General features: G+C 35.1%; 1 protein-coding gene across 1 annotated transcript in view; it reads left to right on the top strand.

Moving 5' to 3' along the window:
- Positions 1 to 2,859: 2,859 nt before the first annotated feature.
- SLCO1B1 (solute carrier organic anion transporter family member 1B1) overlaps positions 2,860 to 14,890 on the top strand; it is an 84,989-nt gene continuing 72,958 nt past the window's right edge. Inside the window, exons 1-2 of the mRNA XM_023208936.1 lie at positions 2,860 to 2,901; positions 7,037 to 7,185. Of these exons, the coding sequence (XP_023064704.1) occupies positions 7,102 to 7,185 (84 nt within the window). The 5' untranslated portion in view covers positions 2,860 to 2,901; positions 7,037 to 7,101. The remainder of the gene's footprint in view (positions 2,902 to 7,036; positions 7,186 to 14,890) is intronic.

The following is a 14,890-nucleotide window of genomic DNA, read 5'->3' on the forward strand; positions in this document are numbered from 1 at the left end:
AACAGAGAATTAAAAAGATTCTCTTCATGGTCATCACAATCATGAATAATTAAAATAGTAGTAGCATTTTGAGAGAATGGCTTTGAATCGAGAGCTAAAATTGTCATGAAATGAGTGGGAGTGACTAAGGGTTGATAGATGATTTCAACAAGAAGAGTAAGTGATAGAGTCTTTTAATATGAGATCCAAAACTGTGGATTATGAGTGTAAAGCATGGGACAATGTAAAGGAACTAGCAAAGTGAGGCACATTGGAAACCAGTCCATCTGGTTTGCAGCAATAGAGGGGATAAGGCAACCCCTGTGTATCACTGCTGCGGGAGAGGGAGTGTTTCAGGGAAGACCAATTTTTAAGTTCAAGCCAGAAGTGAAGCAGAATAACTTGGAGAAGAGGTAAAGGTAAGGGGAGTTTCAGTCACGATTAGTGATGAGTTCCAGAAAACTCAAGAGAAGAATTTCAGTCCAGGATTTGGAGCGAGAGAGAAGATGAGGGCAAAAATAGTAATGTACAGAGCCTTATGGGGATTAGAGACCTGGTGATGAGTCATCAGGGAATCCTTACCTTCTTTTAGTGGTCACTAACATAAGAGAGATAATTGCCATGGTAATATCGGTCTTGATGATGCCACAGCTTTGAGCATTGGTGGGTATAGAAACATGTTTGGAGAATAATATGTAGAATAGGGGTTCTTTCCAGGAGAGTGTAGCTTTCTGGAGCTGTCTCTTAATCAGCACCAACGGAACTGAAATGTTCAGGTATTGGCGGATCTGCTCTGAGCCTGATGGTTCCCTCTTGAGTTGTGCCTGTGGTACACACACGAGAACTCTGGGGCTAAAACCTATTGGACATATCTACAGGATACAGATCTCAGAGATTTTATTTGTACTCATTTAATATAAATTAACTGCTTTAAAAATATATAATATGCAAATCTTATACAATTAGTCTAATTAGGTATTGAATCTATAATGTGCCAGGCATTATGTAAGGCACTTTACATACACTAAATCTTTACTCCAAATATTGACTTCCTACTTTATACATGAGCACACTGATGCTCAGAAATGGTAAATAACCTACTGATGTTTATACTGCTGACATGTACCAGAGACATATTGGCATTTAAGTCTTTCAGACTTCAAAGGCCATGATATTTCATCAGAGCTGTGATGGTTGTTCCTGCAAAAAATATCAGCTGATTCTTTCAATCTATTTTTGTCATCGAATTGATGCATAACTGTTAGCATAATATTGATCTTGAAAGATGTTTCACAACATCTTTCCCCTGGTGTACTCTTGTTTTTCCATGATCCCACAAAATGAGCAGTCTAATTATTTACACAATTAGGAAGAGAAAAGGGGCACAGAGAATGCTCTTTGACCTCTGAAAATATTGAAGAATTTTACAACTGGCATCTTTAGCTTAGGATTAAAAAGGTTGTTAGTTAGTTTGTACTGTTTTATCTTCATTGTATATAATATATATATTAGTCTCCAAACATGTTGATGTGTTTTCAATGAAATAGATGGCTGAGGAGAAAATCATTATCCGGAGAAAACCCAAACTGTATTCCCATTGTGAATAAAAGGAAGTCCATAAAAATGATGGCAAATGTTCTGCATTCCTGCTATGATATCCAAATCTGGCAGTACATGAAAATTTTTCAAAGTGCTTATTTAAAAGGCATACTCTTTGGTCTCCTGAGCCAGAATCTGCTGGGTATGGGACTGGATTGCTATTTTGACAACTCGCCAGTAGATTCTTACTTGGCACAGTATTTGGAAGCCTTACTCTAATGTTTTGGCCTTGGGTCTACATTTCTCAGTTTTGCACAATCATTCTTCCCCTCTACACTCTTTAGTTTGTCTCATGATTCCAATACTCTCAATAATTAACCAAGAATAGAACTAATCAATCAGATGACTGTGACATAGACATCAAATACATTTTGCTGCAACCATATCAACAAATGTCCCATGAATGATAAGGGGTAACCATATTCTCATATATGCATCCTCACATTACCACATATGTATGTGTATATGTGTCTAAATGTAAGTGTGTGTATATATGTATACATGTATGTTTGTGTGTATATACACACACATATCTTCACACTTTTCTGAAGTATATATATTTATGTGAGAGAAGGGTCTGTACTTTATTTCAGAAGAGAGCTTACTGTCTGAAGTATAATTGGGAGTCTAAAATGTTTGAGTTATTGAATTAATTAAACTTCATCTCTACTCAAGAAAACTTTAACTGAGTTAAGCTCTTCCTTTCTCCAAAAGTCAAGTCAATAAAAGGAAACTGTGGTATTAATAATTCTTTCAGGTTTTGATGTAAAGAATCTATCGTACAAAGCAGTCTTAATTTTCGTCATTCAGAAAAATGGTCTTGCAGTTAATTTGGACTTTCCTATTCCAGATGGTATATCCAGTCTCCATATATACCATATTAGAATCATACCTATGTACCAAGCAAAGAGGGTATATTTTAATTTGTAAATGCCAGTGTAACCTGTTAGAATATTTTTATGTGTCTTAAATTATTTCCTATTTGGAAGTTTTGAGTACCTTGAATAATTTATTGTATTCATATTTTTAAAGAAAAAAATCTTATGCCACCAACTTAATTGAATAAACAAGTAAAAGCCATTCCCAAAAGTAAGGCTGACTTGTTAAGATTAACATAATATAATGTGAGAATTCTGAGAAATATAATCTTTAAATATTGGCAGCTGGAGTGAACTCTTAAAACTAACTAGGTTTCATCTGTTTGACTAGAGCAATGACATAATAAGATGGTTAATCATCACTGGACTTGTCTTCAAAAAGCCAACTATTTTAAGAGGAATGAAGGGTGGACTTGTTGCAGTTGCTGTAGGATTCTAAGTCCAGGTAAGAACCATTGAGATTCTCTAATTTTAACGTATATTTTATGTAAGAAATTTTCACTAATTTCATGGAAAAAGTTTTTGATGGTCTTGATGAATACTACAAATTTTATGCTCTGTGTCTTCCACATGCTTACATTCTGAGCTCTCAAAACATAGTAAATATTCTTTCTGGGAGTAGAAGAGCCTCAGATTTTTATACTGTTAAAAATAAAGTAGAGAAAATAATACCTTTATATATTGAAACATAAAGTTTCAAATCTTGGTCTTATTAATTTCTAAACAAATAAAAATCAAGTCACAAAAATGAAGCTCTAGTTACCTTCTTAAAATATGCTACAGGATAATTATTTTTATCAACTACATTGACTGATCACACTAGACTCCTTATTTCTTTGATGTCTTCTTAACTGGATGAAGGCAGCCAAGGGTGGGAGTAGAAGGAAGAGTTAATTGGCAAACAAAAAACTAGGTGTCTCAAAGTCACATAACCACCTCAACTTCCTTGTTTCAACTCCAGTTTGATACAGGGTGAAGGGAAATATATTTTCTAGATAATTTATCTCCAATTAAATAAGCAAAAAGTGTTCTCAGCATAGTTTTTGGCATGAACTAAGGCCTTGATAAGTATTAATTCCCTTCTCCAATTCAGAAAAGTGTCTGCCTTGGTAAGACAATTGTTTTTATTGTGAAAGTAAGGTGGAGATGGGGGATGTCTCCCCTATAAAAGGTCTAAGAAGTTAGCAAATGCTGTTTTTCCTTTTTGTTCCTCAGTTGCATAGGTACATGGTAGAAATTGGGTCACTTTGCCTAAACCAGTTTTCTATAACCCATTAAGTATTAAAAGCTTGACACAGATAAGTAGAGGCTGATAAGATTCTGCCCTGCACCCCACTCCTATCAGATTTGGAAGAACTGAATTATTCAGGGAAGAGATGCAATACTAAATCCAAATGCCTATGGCTCTATCTATCTTATAAACAAACGGTGTCCTCAAAATTCATTTATGTAAATCATTTGAATTTTAAGACAAAAAAAATATGTTCAGAGAAAAATATGTTAAATGTCAAGATGAATTAGAAAGTGTGGCATTTAGTCAAGCCTAAATTAATATTCCAACTTTCTAGTTACTTTGTAGTTACTTATTTAACATTTTGGTGACGTGAGGAACAAAGTGTCCACCTTTTTTTCCTCCATATTTTATCTGAAGATCTAGGAGAGAGATGTGGAATAGTTGTCTGGGGAAGTAGGGGAAATACAAAGAAAAGTAATGACTTTGGGTATATTCTCCACTGGCACAGCACGGTGAGAGATAATATCAACAGGAGGTAAGTATGAAAATATTGAAGAGGTACAATTTGGATCAGCATTACAACCAAGAGATGGAAAAGGACATTCAGGATTGAAAGAAACATACAGGAGGGCAGAAAGCTTTCTTCCTGGGACTGTAGTTCGACGTGTCTGCAGGTGCTATGGGTATTCTGAGAATGGTTCTAAAATCACGGGCTTGGTTTAGGTTGTGAAGACCCTCAAATAGAAACTATGAATTTTACTTTGTGTGGTTAAAGGGATCTTTGAAAGATTCTTAGAATACATACATAGGATAGAAAGAAAGGCGGGAGACAGGACAAACAGAAGTTAATCAATTGAAATAAACCAGGTTTGGAGTGGTGGGACAATAGCCTTCAAGACTTCAAGAATATTTGTTAGTAGAGAGAAAATAAAAGCCTAAAACTAAGGGAAGAGTATCCACCTTGCAAGTCATACAAAGATATTTGCTATTACGTAATTATTTTTTTTAAAAAAAGGGATTTCCTAATATTTAAATTATGAAGAAAGAAATAGAAACAGATATTCATGGGAAAAGTGGGGTGAAATTTATCAAAGGACAGCTTATTACCTTGAGACTACCCAGCCATTGACTTTTTCCTCACCTCACTGAACCCAGAAACCCGACATATTTAGGTATAGGCATGCATAAAACACACACATACACAAAATGTAATAATTGGAGTTCACTTAGAGGTGCACATATATGGGTTTCTGTATTCAACCATATTTTTAATATATACTCACATATACATAAGTGATAATATCCTATTTATTACTTCCACATTTATGAACTATCCGTTAAATATGTATTATAATATTTATATTATTCAGAATCAATAAGCCCTTGTTGAATAAATTAGTGAATGAAATATGGAGTCGAGCCTCATTATTCACGAATTCTATGTAAGAAAATTTGTCTACTCACTAAAATTCCTTTGTGACATCAAAATCAATACTGCTGGACTTTCATGGGCGTTCACATGCATGTGCAAAGTGGTGAAAAATTTGAGCTGCCATGTTCCTAACTGAGGTTGAACAAAGTGAAGCTCTGTCTTCTTGTTTCAGCTCAGATATGATAAACAAATATCCTTTTCACAGTGTGTTTGTTGCCACATTTTTGGCACTTTTGTGTTTTGTGTTTCTGAGTTTAATGTTTCAAATGGGCCCCAAAGATGGTGCTGAAGTTCTGTCCGGTGCATGAGAGTAACCCAGGGAAAAGACACATATGCTGTATAAGCTTCCTCTAAGCCTGAACTACAGTGTTATTGACAACTAATTCAATGTTAATGAATCAAGAGTGTGTATTAAATAAAGTGTCTTTAAACAAAACATACATAAAACACAGTTCTCTATTGAACATTTTACAAAAATATTGTGACCAGTGGCACACAGGCACATAACTACCCTGACATCTCTCCAAGGAACAATGGTTCAATATTTGCTAATTCAGTGCTCCCAGCAACTTTATTAAACATAACTACTGTAACAAGTATCAACTGTACATATAACATATATTAGACATATTGTATAATTAGTGCCCTATTAAAAATCATGTATCTATGCTGTGCCTGCTTATATAGATATCTTAGATACATAAATATGTATTGTTTACACACATATGAACAAGAATGTATTTCTAAAACTGCATGAAGAACATATTATATTCTATATAAAAGAGTCAATTGAAGTAAAAATTTAAGTCATTTTACTAGTCTTTAAAATAGGGCCTTAATGGTTTTCAAAATAACAATTTCCCTTATACATTGACTCCAAAACTCTAGTTGTTGAACTTATTCTGCACATTTGGCCACATAAAACCAAAATGGTATATGATATATCAAGAACATCTTTAATATGAAATGATTAGATACAACCTAAATGCTGATTAATATAGAACTAGTTACATATATTACGGACAACTTAATACCCTGCTAACATAAGAAAAATAAGAAAGACTTTTATTAATACAAAGTCAAGTATATAGAAAAGATAAAAAGGTAGATAATAATGTTTAAGGTATGCTAGCACTTGTGTTGAAAAGGAAAATATTATGTACTTACTGAAAAATGCATATTATATTTCTGGATAAGGGGACAAGAGTTAGAGGAAGAATCTTTGTTTTTTTTTTTTTTTTTTTTTAATTTGCGTTTTCAACTATATGCATTTTCTCTTGGAAAAGAAATGAACAAAATCAAAATAAAGTAACATCATGATGGTGGTAAAGTCAAGCAATACCAGAGTTGCTCTGAGAAGTACTAGGAGTACACTTTGCTCTTTTTAACAAATCCAAATTCTGTCTGCTTTTTGAGCCTGATTCCAGTGGTGTCTCCTTTATTAAACTGTCTGAGGCCATTCTGATTTAATTGTTTATATTGTTTTTGTATCCATTTTGAATATCTACTCTGTGCAAGGGACTAATTGGCACATATTCAAACTATAAGGATAAAGAAAACAAATATTTGCTTTTATAAATTTTACAATATAGGTGTGTAGAAAAGATAATTTAAGTTTCTATAATTTAAAATGTTCATGTAATCTGGTGTGTGATTCTATATTACTTATTTGTTTCAAATTTCTCTCCACAAATTTATTTTTCTATTAAGTTATAATATCCTTAGGCTAGAATTTGTGTCTGTCTTTCCTACTTTTGTGTCCAGCATTGATCTAGCAGAGTGGTCAAGACATAGTAGACCCTGGATGAATGTTAGTGAATGGTTGATTGGTTGATGATGGCCTTGTGACTTTTCTTATTTCTAAATTATATATTGTAAAAAATAAAATAAACTATATTTTTTCTTCCTTAATAGGTGATTGTTTCAAACGAAGCATCAACAACTACTGAAAATATTCATATGATATCTATATTTCAATCATGGACCAAAATCAGCATTTGGATAAAACAGCAGAGGCACAATCTTCAGAGAATAAGAAAACAAGATACTGCAATGGATTGAAGGTAGAATAAGTTTTATGTTTTTGAGCTAAAATAAGTAAACAGGGCACTTTAATGTATAGAAAACAAGTTGTTAAAAAGAATATTATATTTCAAATTATGATTTTCAATTGAAGCATATATTGAAATATTAACATAATGATTCATACCTTCATTTCAACCAATCTTTTAATCTGATCAAGTATTTCTTTGGTGAAATTTTTGATACTTAAAAGTTTATCAATGTAGAAAATGTAGAAATATTTTGATAGCTTCTCTTTGGTTTTGGATTGATCACGAGATACTTACGAATGTGATTAAAATAAAAAATGCACAATGAATAATATGTTAAAAATTCTTGGAATTAACTTAGAAACTTAGAATATTAATGTCTTGGGACTCACTTTGTGATACTGTCTTATTTAAAACTTCTTTTAAAAAAAACAGCATTTAAAAATTTCTGATAAGTAATTTAGGCTCATGGAACAGAAGTCTATGACAGTCAAAAACCTGGCCCAAAGACCTGTTTGATGATTTAGAAAATACATTTAATTTTTTCATTTGTGAGCTGATAAAAGTAATATTTCTGCCTTTTGCTTTTGACACAAACTGTATTAAATGATGCAGGTGAGGTGTTAAGTGATGCTGGCATTTTTATAAACAGGAAGGAGTACTCCTAAGCACAATGCTAAATGGGAAGCCAAGACTCAGAAAAGTTAAGAAACTTACCTGAAGTTATCCACATTGTGAATTGAAACCCTGGAACCCAAGTCAAAGCCTTTAAATCCCCATACAGAAGTCTTGAGGAAATCAAGAAATAAATAAGGGTCACCTTTTAGCAAATGTTTTACATTTTTTATTTAGTCAAATTTGTAGTCTTATACAGCTGAATAAAGACCACCAAGATTGGAGTCAATTGCAATAATGTTATAAAAGGTTCCTTTTAACTTCGTCCAGGGAACATAAAATTTGTTTTCTCAGATCACTGATAAAGTCTTCTCTGATGAAATATTTGAGTATTATTTAGGCAGAATGGCAGACATAAGGAAAAAGTACTGGTTAATGCAAGTGAATTATGTTCTATATTCTAAGGGTAACATAATATACTGAATTGTTTTTATTTTGAAATACTGAGTGTTACAGTGATTTCACTTACATGTGCAACAGCAAAATGGCAGCAAATTGCCTGGAGCAATAACATTTCCAGAGTGATCCCTTATAGCATATCTGGAGAAGCTGGGAGTTAGGGAATTAGCATTGTATGGAAAGGACCTTAACTGCAGCCCAGTGAAGACAACCAGAGCTAGAGGAAGATACTGGGATAAGACTGACATCACTAATGCTGGTATTTCAAAACATCGCTAAATTGGTTAATCATGTCTACAAGTGATATTTAAAGTAATATTTTCACTAACTTAAATTGTTAACATTGATATGTTGTTGAGAAAGAATATTAAACTCAGCAATCATTTTACAATAATTCTGTAAAGACTTGTGTGCCTATAGTTGAAGTCTGTTGCATTTCTGAGCTTACTTTTTATTCATGAGGAATGAAAACATAATGAGACAAAATTTTTTAAATGAAGGGTATTTTAATTTTTTATGAAGTTTAGGACTTCAAAGTATTAACAAAAGTTGCTGAAAATATATTGACTTTTACTTTCATTAAATTACATTTTATCATCTGATTTCTTAATTTTCTGTATTTGAAATATTATGAATTAGAGATATTTCAATAGATAGAAAGATAATGAAAACATAATGGTAAAACAAATGTAATTCAGGAGCATAAAAAAAGATGAGAGAAACCTTAATAATAGTAGGTAACATTTATCGAGCCTTTACTATATATGCCAGACATTGGTTTAGTGTTTTACTTTTGCTAACAGATTTTTTTCTTACCACAATTCTATCAACTGGATGCTATCATCGCCCCTTTTCAGGTGAAAAAACCTAGACATAGAAGTGGCAAATATCTTCTCCTAGGTCTCAAAGTTGGTAATTGTGTACACTGAAGGTCTGAACTCAGGCAATCTGATTCCAAATCCTATGCTCTCAACTCTATCCCATATCGCTAAAATAAATGTAGATTTTTGTAATATTAGTACCCTCAAGATGTTATGGCAAGCAGGGTTTTATAAGTGCTCTCTTTAATAACTTCCACCTACTTCTAAAAAATTATCTTAAGATTAAATTATTGAGTGTCAAGCAACCATGGATTCTAATACTTGCTAATATGCATGCACACACCCAAATATACATGTTGTTACTTACTTACATATACAGACTCAGCAGGTGGCAATGTATAAGTGCAAATTGATAATGTATCCATGTAAATAAAAACAATACTTTCAGAAATCAAATACTTGGATTCTTTTCTACCCCTTCTCCTCAATTTTTGTACTGAACTAACTACGTTACATAGAACCTACTAGTATATGCTTCATCATTACGCTCGTCATTTCTTCTCTTCAAATTTAAACTCAACAAGATACAGGAGAATATTTAAACACAATCCAAAGAAAACAGGAAAACAATTCAAGAGTTTAAAAATGACATAGTCATTTTAAGAAAGAATCAAAATTAACTTCTGAAATTAAATATTTTACTACAGGAATTTCATAATACAATTATAGTAATTAACAACAAAATAGACCAAGCTTAAGGAAGAATCTCAGAGTTTGAAGATTACCCATTTGAATCAACACAAGCAGACAAGATTAAAAGAAAAATATTAATGAACAAAATCTCTGAGAAATATGGAATTATGTAAAGAGACTAAACCTGTGACTCATTGGCATTCCTGCAAGAGAAGGAGAAAAAGTAAGCAACTTGGAAAACGTATCTGAGGACATAGTCCGTGAAAAATTTCCCAATCTTGCTAGAGAGGTCAATATGCAAATTCAAAAAATCCAAAGAATCCCTTCAAGATACTATACAAGATGGCCATCCACAAGACATATAATCATCAGATTCTCCAAGGTAAACATGAAAGAAAAAAACCTTAAAGACAGCTAGAGAGGAGGGGCAGGTCACTTACAAAAGGAGCCCCATCAGTCTAACAATAGATCTTTCTACAAGCTAGAAGAGATTGGGGACCTAATTTCACCATCCTTAAAGAAAAGAAATTTCAACTAAGAATTTTACATTCTGCCAAACTAAGCTTCATAAGTAAAGAAAAAATACTCTTTTCAGTCGAGCAAATGCTAACAAAATTTGTTACCATTAGACCTGTCTTACAAGAGATGTTTAAGGGAGTCCTAAACATGGAAATGAAAGAGTGATACCTGTCATCACAAAAATGGACTTAACTACAGAGCCCACTGACATTATAAAGCAATTATGCAATCAAGTCAACATAATAACCAGCTAATAACACTATGACAGAATCAAATCTTCATGTATCAGTATTAATCTTGAATGTAAATGGGTTAAATGCCCACACTTAAAAGGCATAGAATAGCAAGTTGGATAAAGAAGCAAGACCCAACCATTTTGTTGTCGTCAAGAGACCCAACTCACAGGTCATGACATCCATAAGCTAGAAAATTAATAAATTGAAATAATATTTATCTCAGAGTTGTCAGGATATTTATAAGGTGCTTAGCACAGTGTTACATAGAAACTCAATAAATTGGAAAGTTCCAACATAATATAATTATAGTTACTGCCCTTTTTTTGAGACAGGGCCTCTGTCATTCAGGCTGAAGTGCAGTGGCATAATCTTGGCTCACCACAAACTCCACCTCCTAGGCTTAAGTGATTCACCCACCTCCTGAGTAGCTGGAACTATAGGCACATGCCACTTCACCCAGCTTTTTTTTTTTTTTTTTTGTATTTTTAGTAGAGATGAGGTTTTACCTTGTTGCCAGGCTGGTCTTGAACTCCTAGGCTCAAGTAATCTGCCCACCTTGGCCTCCCAAAGTGCTGGAATTACAGGTATGAGTCATTACAGCTGGAAGCTGTTTCTTTTTAAAGTGACTACATTAATTTACTTGATCACAAGTAATATGTAAATGAAAATTGGAGTATACATTCGCTCCAACATTTGGAATTATGTGACTTCTAGATTTTTGCAATTTAAGTAGGCATAAAATGGTATTTTATTTTGGTATTTGTTTGTGCTCCTTGATTCTTATAAATATTATATTATCATGAAATCCATTACTGAATGCAAGTGGGGCTGGTTACATTTGCCTATTTCCAAGTTTTAGTACATTTATTTTTGAAATATATTTTATCAGTTTAAGGACTTATTTGTAATATCTTGGTCTGGTCTTGGTATTAGGGTAATGCTGGCCTCAATAAATGAGATAGGAAGTATTTTTTCTGCTTCTAACCTCTGAAAAAAATTATAGAGAATTGATACAAATTAATTCTTAAGTATTTGGTAGAATTCATCAGTGAAACCATGTAGGCCTGTTTCTTTCTGTTTTGGAAAGTTATTAAAAGCAGTTCAATTTCTTAAACAGAAATAGTCTTTTTAATATTGTCTATTTATTCTTGTACAAATTTCGGTAGATTGTGTCTTTCAATATATTGGTCTATTTTATATAGGTTATTATAGTTGTAGGCAGAGTATTGCTTATAGTATTTCTTTATTATCCTTTTCATGTATATAGGATTTGTAGTTATGTACCCTTCTTTATTTCTGTTATTAGTAATTTGTGTCTTCTCTTATTTTCTTAGGTAACCTGGCTGGGTCAATTTTATTAATCTTTCTAAAGAATTAACCTGTGGTTGTGTCAATTTTCTGTATTGATTTCCTGCTTGTAATTTGATTTCAGGCCTAATTTTTATTCTATTTTTTCTTGTGCTTACTTAAAATTTAATTTGCTTTTCTTTTTGATTTTTCCCAAGGTGGAAACTTAGATATTGATTGTAGACTTTTCTTATCTTCTAATATATACATTCAGTGTAATAAATCTTTCTCTAAGCCTTGATTTTGCTACCTTTCACAAATTTTGATCATTTGTATGTTTAATTTTATTTTTTTCAAAATGTTTTAAAATTTTTCTTCAGATTTCTTTTGACTCATACGTTACTTAAAAGTGTGGTAGTTAATCTCCATATATTTTGATATGTTTCCAGTTATCTTTCTGTTATATTCTAGCTTAATTTCATTGTTGTCACTACAACCTCTATTAGTTTAAATGTGTTAAGGTGTGTTTTATGGCTTAGGCTGTGATATATCTTGGTGAATGTTCCATGTAAGCTTAAGAAGAATGTGTATTCTTCTGTTGTTGGATGAAATAACATATAGATGTTTATCATGTCCAGTTAATTGATAATATTGTTAAGGTCAATCATGTTCTTCCTGTTTTTAACTGCTGTATCTTTCCATTTCTAGATAGGTGTAGAGTCTCCAAGTACCATAGTGTATTCACTTATTTCTCCTTGTATTTCTACTAGCTTTTACTTCAGATAGTTTACTGCTCTGTTGTTTGGTGCCTCTATGTTAAGAAGTGTTATGTCTTTTTAAGAATTGACCCCTTTATCATTTTGTAATGCCCCTTTTTTACTGCTGTTAATTTCCTTGCTTTAGAGTCTGCTGTGTCCAAAATTAATTTAGATTGTCTTGCTTTGTTTTGGTTATTATTACCATGGAATGTTTTTCTCCACTTCTTTACTTTTTAAAAAAATTATACTTCAAGTTCTGGGATACATGTGCAGAATGTGCACGTTTGTTACACAGGTAAACACATGCCATGGTGGTTTGCTGCACCCATCAACCCATCATCTACATTAGATATTTGTCCTAATGCTACTCTTCCCCTAGCCCCCTAACCCCCAACAGGTTCTGATGTGTAATGTTCCCCTCCCTGTGTCCATGTGTTCTCATTGTTTAACTCCCACTTATGAGTGAGAACATGTGGTGTTTGGATTTCTGCTCCTATGTTAGTTTACTGAGAATGATGGTTTCCAGCTTCATCTATGTCCCTGCAAAGGACATAAACTCATTCTTTCCTGTGGCTGTGTGTCCAGAATTGGTGGGTTCTTGGTCTTGCTGACTTCAAGAATGAAGCCATGGCCCCTCGCAGTGAGTGTTACGGTTCTTAAAGATGGTGCGTCTAGAGTTTGTTCCTTCAGATGTTCAGATATGTCTGGAGTTTCTTCCTTCTGGTGGGTTCGTTGTCTCACTGACTTCAGGAGTGAAGCTGCAGACCCTCATGGTGAGTGTTACAGCTGTTAAAGGTGGTACATCTGGAGTTGTTTGTTCCTCCTGTCTGGAGTTGTTCATCCCTCCCAGTGGGTTCAGGGTCTCACTAGCTTCAGGAGTGAAGCTGCAGACTTTTGCAGTGAGTGTTACAACTCATAAAGGTGGCACAGACCCAGAGAGTGCACAGCAGCAAGATTTATTGCAAAGAGTGAAAGAGCAAAGTTTCCACAGCATGGAAGGGGACCAGAGCGGGCTGCCACTGCTGGCTGGGGCAGCCTGCTTTTATTCCCTTATCCAACTTCACCCACATCCTGCTGATTGGTCCATTTTACAGAGAGCTGATTGGTTCATTTTGACAGGGTGCTGATTGGTGTGTTTACAAACATTGAGCTAGACACAGAGTGCTGATTGGTGCATTTACAATCCTTTAGCTAGACACAAAATTTCTCCAAGTCCCCACTAGATTAGCTAGACACAGAGCACTGACTGGTGCGTTTACAAACCTTTAGCTAGACACAGAGTGTTGATTGGTGCATTTACAATCCTTTAGCTAGACACAAAGTGCTGATTGGTACATTTACAATCCTCTAGCTAGACACGAAAGTTCTCCAAGTCCCCACTAGATTAGTGAGACACAGAGCATTGATGGGTGCATTTACAAACCTTGAGCTAGAGACAGGGTGCTGATTGGTGTGTTTACAAACCTTGAGCTAGACACATAGTGCTGATTCATGCATATACAATCCACCAGCTAGACATAAAAGTTCTCCAAGTCCCCACCCAACTCAGGAGCCCAGCTGGCTTTACGTAGTGGATCCTGCACTGGGACTATGGGCAGAGCTGCCCACCAGTCCTGCGCCGTGTGCCCACACTCCTCAGCCCTTGGGCAGTGGATGGGACCTGGCACTGCAGAGCCGGGGGCGGTGCCTGCCCCGGAAGCTCAAGCCATGTGGGAGCTCACTGGCGGTGGGGGGAGGGTGGGACTTGGGCATGGCGGGCTGCAGGTCATGAGCCCTGCCCTGCAGGGAGGCAGCTGAGGCCCCATGATAATTCAACTGCAGCATGGGCAGGCTAGCAGTGCTAGGGGGCCCAGTGCACCCTCCACAGCTGCTGACCCAGGTGCTAAGCCCCTCACTGCCTGGGGCCGGTGGCACCAGCTGGCTGCTCAGAGTGCGGAGCCTACCAAGCCCGTGCCCACCCGGAACTCACACTGGCCCACGAGCACTGCATGCAGCCCCAGTTCTTGCCCATGTGTCTCCCTCCATACCTCCCCACAAGCAGAGGGAGTCAGCTCAGCCAGCCCAGAGAGGGGCTCCCACAGTGCAGTGGTGGGCTGAAGGGCTCCTCAAGTGTGGCCAGAGTGGACACCGAGGCCGAGAAGGGGCTGAGAGCAAGCAAGGGCTGCTAGCACATTGTCACCTTTCAGCTGCATAGTATTCCATGGTGTATATGTGCCACATTTTACTTATCCAGTCAATTATTGATGAGCATTTGGGTTGGTTCCAAGTCTTTGCTATTGGGAATAGTACTGCAATAAACATACATGTGCATGTGTCTTTATAGTAGAAT

Source organism: Piliocolobus tephrosceles, chromosome 10 (assembly GCF_002776525.5).
Source record: "Piliocolobus tephrosceles isolate RC106 chromosome 10, ASM277652v3, whole genome shotgun sequence".
Taxonomy (NCBI): Eukaryota; Metazoa; Chordata; class Mammalia; order Primates; family Cercopithecidae; genus Piliocolobus; species Piliocolobus tephrosceles.